The following is a 6000-nucleotide window of genomic DNA, read 5'->3' on the forward strand; positions in this document are numbered from 1 at the left end:
CTTACACTCAGAGATATTTTTTTCATTAAAAGTACTTTTCATTTTTCTCATCAGACAGTACTCTCACTTTCCAGTCACACCATTTAGAAGAATGAAACAGCTCTTGGGTTTCTGGCTCTGTTGCTTACGTGACCGTGGGAGGAAAAAAGTCTTTTGCTGAGCTAGAGTTAGCCCTTCCTTTCAAACAGACATGCTGGAATCTTTGTAAATACCCTATAAGCTTAGATTTTGCAGAACATAGTAGGACAAAGAATTGCTGGAAATCATGGCAAAGTGTGGCTAGCAGAAAGCCCAGCCTGCTCTTTCTGTGTAAATACTAAGTTTTGCTGTCCTACACAATATGCTTGCATATAGGAATTTTCAGTCATTATAATAATGTTGTCAATCAAATGCAGTTTCAGGAATGCTGGAGCATGAGACTATCCAAGGTGTCTCAGGGGTGAAACCAACAGGGCTGCGGAAGAGAACATCCAGCATTGCTGATGAAGGAACCTACACTCTGGACTCCATTATACGGCAGCTGAACTCTTTCCATTCAGTGATGTGTCAGCATGGAATGGATCCAGAGCTGATCAAACAGGTTGTCAAGCAGATGTTCTACATCATTGGGGCTGTAACGCTTAATAATCTTCTCCTGCGCAAGGACATGTGCTCATGGAGCAAAGGAATGCAGATAAGGTGGGAGAGCTCATTTTATACTTTTCTTAAATGCTGCTGGAAATGTTAGTGAACTCTTGACACTGGTGAACATCATTTTGATGGAATAGCAGATACACTTTGAATATTTATTTTTCCACACACAAACAGTTGCAGATGCTGTTAAACTCATTTTGAGTAGTTCAGTTAAAAAGAGCTTGGTTAATTAGGCCCAATCCTAACCTGGCTTTCAAGGAAATGTGGTAGAAGCAAAACAAAAATATTTCGTCATCAAGTAGGAATCAGAGCTGTAGGTGAAATATTGGTAGTTGCTTTCTCAGCTTTTAGAGAAGAATAACAAACATGCCTGCTGCGTTCTTTGTATGCTGGTGGCTCAGTGGATACCTGGTGTGTTCATCCATGCTGTAGTTTGCTGCATCCTGCGGTAAAGCCATCTTATTCTATTCCTACATTTGGCATCAGTTGTCCAATGCATTCTGCTGGCACATGCCAGGAAATTTAGCCAAGGCATTCCAGTCCCTCAAGTAACTTTGAAAAGTCGCACTGTACATCTGCAAGGATAAAATCTCATTTGCCTTTCTTCTTATACTCGTCACATTCCTGCAATTAATAAGAACAGAAACAAATGGGAAAAGCTAGTTAGTGGATGTCTTTGGCCATAGTTTCTAACTGTTTTGAAACTCAAAATTTCCTGCCTTAATCAGAAGGAAACAGTATGAAGACAAAATTACAAGAAATGACAAGTGCGAAGGAAAAACATGTAAGGACAAAGAAGAAACACTGGGAAGGAGAAATTGCACGTGCTTTCAATTTAGCCATAATCAAGCATTAATGTCTTGATACTTTTACCTCTTTGTACAGATACAATGTGAGTCAACTGGAAGAATGGCTACGTGATAAAAATTTGATGAATAGTGGGGCTAAAGAAACACTGGAACCCCTCATCCAGGCTGCACAGTTGTTGCAAGTAAAAAAGAAAACTGATGAAGATGCAGAAGCCATTTGTTCAATGTGCAATGCGCTGACTACTGCCCAGGTAAGCAGACTGTCATTGTCTGTTCTGCTGTCACTTTTGAGCAGTTCTCTGTTCTGTTGGTGTTTGCTGTGCCTGCCTGCACTGCTGTTGCACATGGATCAAAGATTTCTTACTTTGTTTAAACAAAAACAGATTAAATTGGAGGGGTAAAAAAAGGACCAGATCTTTTCTGAGGTCTGACATTCAAGATAAGTTTTGACCAAATGAGAGGAAGCTCAGTAGATTGTGCAGTGTGTAGTACTATATATAGTCTCTTAGTTTGTGAAAATCCTTAGAGGAGATGCTTCACTCTAAGACATCTCTGTACTCCAGGCAACTCTGCCTAGGATACTAGGAAATTATCTTTCTGCCATCGGAGTTAGTATCCAGTTAAGTTAATGGACAATTCACACAGAGCTGTTGTCTCAGGGTCTGCAAACAAAAGTGTTAAGTTACTGTACCCATTAGCCTCAGAAAGGCTGAACCAAGTGTATCTCAGGAAACAACTGAAGACTTCTATTTATGAAAGCTTAGATTTTGTACAGATAAGTTGCACTTTTTTTTTAACTGTTTGCATAGAGCTTGTACAGGAATAACTGGATCCAAGCATTTTTGATGATTACTGAACATTTCCACCAGGAAAAGGAAGAAATGTCTCCATTTCTTTCGCAATGGTGTCAGCACTAGCAGTTGCATTGATATAGCCGTTTTGATTTAGTAATTCACATTGCTGGAAAATCTGTTAGTTTTGTACTGAAATAAGAAGTTAGAATTCCACATGCTTCAAGTGTTTTAACTTTGTTAAAAAGTGTTGTATATTTTTAAAAGAGAATCATGTAAACAAAGAGAATTTTTTGTAAGTTTTCCATGTTTAACCCGTATTATTATTTAAAGTCTTTGTGTTGCTGTTCTTTCCTGTAGTGGCTTTAGCTCTATTTTTAGAGAAATAGCTCATGCTCTTGAAAAATAGTGAAGTCATAAGACTCTCTTGAATGGCAGCTACAGAAGGTCATAATTATAGGGTCAAAATTAGGGAGAGAAATACAGTATGTTTCTAGGGGATGTAGGAACACAGTCAGTTACTTATCATCTGATTTTTCCATAGTTTGGTACCATTTTCCACACACATGTAGAATTTTAGAGTTTCTACCTCCAAAGAACACATGTTCTGAAGGAGACAGTCATATAACATAGCATTAAGCAGGTCATGGAATTCTGTATGAATCAATAAAGCAAAAAATAACAAGTACTTGTAAAGAATTTTCTTTTTAAAATAGCTGATTTTAAAAGTATATTATTGGTAACCATGGATGCATCTGTTGATTCATCAATAAAATGAACCTAAGAATGGTTGTTCTTCTTCACAGATTGTAAAAGTTCTGAATTTGTATACTCCAGTTAATGAGTTTGAAGAGAGAGTCTTGGTATCATTTATACGTACAATACAGGTATGGCTATATCTTTTCATGAAAAATCATTTGACTATTTCTAAGAAACCCTCTGATGAGCCAAAACAGCTTGTGTCCTGAAATACATTCAGGAATCTGAAGTAAACTAGGCTTTTTAGCTATTGTTTTTTAGCTATGTTGAAAAGGTCATTGTCAGCCTTAAAATTTTAAGCAATCACAATTTACTGCCTCCAGACTTGCATAAAAATGTTAGTTTCCCTGTCAGCATGTATGAGATTTTTGGAAGGTGAGAGTTTTTTGTGCTTATACATTTTTGTGTATGTAAACACACTTGTATGCCAGCTTTTCAAGTGGGGACATTTATATATGCAAATTTACTTTTGTCAGACCTGTGTCTGCATGAGAAGTTCCATCTGCTTTGAAAACTGAGGCCTGTGTTCATTCCAAAGTTCTTCATTTAGCCCTTCTAGTTTTATATATGTTGGTGAAAATGAAACATTTTGAAAACTCCAAAGAAAAGCAGCCAGTAGAGCAAAATAAAAGAAACAAAGGTGATCTTTCTGGTCTGTTAGAAATCGAATTACATTACTAGCAGGATAAGGGAGATTTGGGAGGGTAGAACTGAGATAAAACTATAATTCCACTTACTGAAAAGATGCAGTTACCAGACAGTGGGCAAATTCTTCCTTTTGCAGGGAATCTAAATATCTTCAGATTGCATTGTAAGGGGAAGATATGCAGAACTGAAAATGACGAAAGTAACTACAGTTTAATGGCACAATTGTTGCAAATGTGTTGGGTCAAGTTAGCATAGAGTGTGTGTCTGTACACACACTTGTATCTGTAAGCACAGATGAAATACTATGTCTTTGCAAGATGATTATTATCAATGAAGTGGCTAAATGCTAATGTAATCACTTTCTTATCTTTGCAGGTGCGCCTGCGAGACAGGAAGGACTCTCCTCAGTTGCTCATGGATGCTAAACACATCTTTCCTGTTACTTTTCCATTTAATCCATCCTCTCTGGCATTAGAAACCATTCAGATCCCAGCCAGCTTGGGCCTGGGCTTCATATCACGTGTCTGATCCCAAGGATGTACCGTCCGTGTTAGATGGAGAATCAGTTGCCTGGTATCTTTAGCCATTAAAACATAGTGAGCCACTGAAAACACATTTTCTGAACAAACAGTCTATATATGCCCAGATCTGTAGTAAAAGTAGCTGGAAAACTACATAACAGCACCACAGATTGAAGGCTAATAGAAAGATGTGCATTTGTGTTCAGTCATTGTGCATTTATGAGGACATCACTGATTCATACATTTCCAGAATATGGAAATCGGGCTTGGACAAAAATTGTCTTCAGCTGTCTAGAGACATTTTTAGATCTTTAGTAACATATTTAAATAGTGTAAATTAAACTCCATATGTAATCTTCTCATAGGCAGGGACCAACAGGGACAGTCGCAGTCCTGAACATGGAAGACTTGAAAGTAAGGCATTTTGTAGTAGAATACACAGTCACTTGGGAGCTTGTTACATTTAATTTGTAAAAACTGGAATGGAGAAACACAAACTGGCAATATATAAAATGATTTCTTAAACCACTTCTTTATTTATGTCAGTTTGACATAAATTCTAGTGATAAGTCTTATAGCTCACTATATGCTATAACTTAGGTGTTCATTTGTTAGTACTGTGGTTTACCAAGCATACTAAATCGCTGCTGCATATTGTGTTCTTTTGAAATGTATGACAGTATCATACTAGGCACTAAAAATAAGATATTTCATTTTTTGTTGTCAACCTTATTTACAGTCCAATGCAGTCTGTTATTTTAACTGGATTTTTGCAAATGGTATCAAATAACACCTCTAGAGGAAAATGGTAACTAAGCACAAGTAGCACACTGGAAATTACATGTTTAGTTATTTTTAAAAGTAGTTAGCTAAAAATACAGAATCTTGAAGCAAATGATCAGAAGTCAATAAAGATTTTAGTATTTATTTAGATTTTGTAGTCTGTCTAATGTTCTTTGTTTGTAGACCCCACAGATGACAGTGTCAATTTTGAGTATCATCTGTTCTGTTTTGTTGCCACTTAAAAAAAAAGGAAAAAGTATTCTTTCATACTGGAATTTGAGAGGAAAAACTTTAGTAGAAAATTTCTGCAGTAGCCCAAGGCTCTCATTCTTTGAAAGGTTGACTAACAAGAACGTTAAGTAGGTTTTGACTATGATGCTGTCGTTTGACTATGATTCATGCCGATTTAATGGTTGGAGATCCAGAGTGCATAATGAGAAACTGTGTTATTTTGGATATTGCACATCTTACTGGAAACATTTTTCTGTCTTGCATGTCTTGGATCTGCTACATAGAATTCACATTTCACAATGTGCAACGTAAGCGCAAAAGCCTTGCTGAAGGTTCCAATTCTGAACTTTAAAACAGGTAGTTTGTGGTGTACGGCTCAAATATATACATGTAAAAAAAAGCCACACACATTGCTCAATTGCATTGTGCAATATTTTTTATGTATTATAATAATTAGCGTCTTAGCATTAACATTAATTTCTTTTAAAATATTGAGAAATAATCTAGAGGTACACTATTAGACTATTTGGTACTGATCTGTTTGCCTGCAAACTCACAGAAAAAAATTTGCTGTTAAGCAGACTGAAACATTTCAGTTGTGTTTTACTTGAGGGGTAGACATGCTGTTTGCACGGTTGCTAAAATCGGTAGTAAAGACAACCTAAACTTTGTCAGTCTCATTTTAAGATGCTCATGTCGTCTTATTTTCAAATGTGTATGCCCTATATTATGTTTGATGGATCGTGGCAGTACTTCCAAGAACCTAATACTGCATCGCGTAAATGTTTTGAGTGATCTTTGCTAAATGATTTAGATTGTTTTCCT

At 36.5% G+C, this 6000-nt stretch overlaps 1 protein-coding gene across 8 annotated transcripts in view; it reads left to right on the top strand.

Moving 5' to 3' along the window:
- The window catches only part of MYO5A (myosin VA), a 103152-nt gene extending 97152 nt beyond the window's left edge, over positions 1-6000 (top strand). For all 8 annotated transcript variants that reach the window (XM_075506016.1, XM_075506018.1, XM_075506021.1 and 5 more), the window contains 4 exons: positions 396-678; positions 1519-1693; positions 3040-3120; positions 4016-6000. In XM_075506016.1, the coding sequence (XP_075362131.1) occupies positions 396-678; positions 1519-1693; positions 3040-3120; positions 4016-4168 (692 nt within the window). In that variant the 3' untranslated portion in view covers positions 4169-6000. The remainder of the gene's footprint in view (positions 1-395; positions 679-1518; positions 1694-3039; positions 3121-4015) is intronic.

This window comes from Mycteria americana, chromosome 6 (assembly GCF_035582795.1).
Source record: "Mycteria americana isolate JAX WOST 10 ecotype Jacksonville Zoo and Gardens chromosome 6, USCA_MyAme_1.0, whole genome shotgun sequence".
Lineage (NCBI taxonomy): Eukaryota > Metazoa > Chordata > Aves > Ciconiiformes > Ciconiidae > Mycteria > Mycteria americana.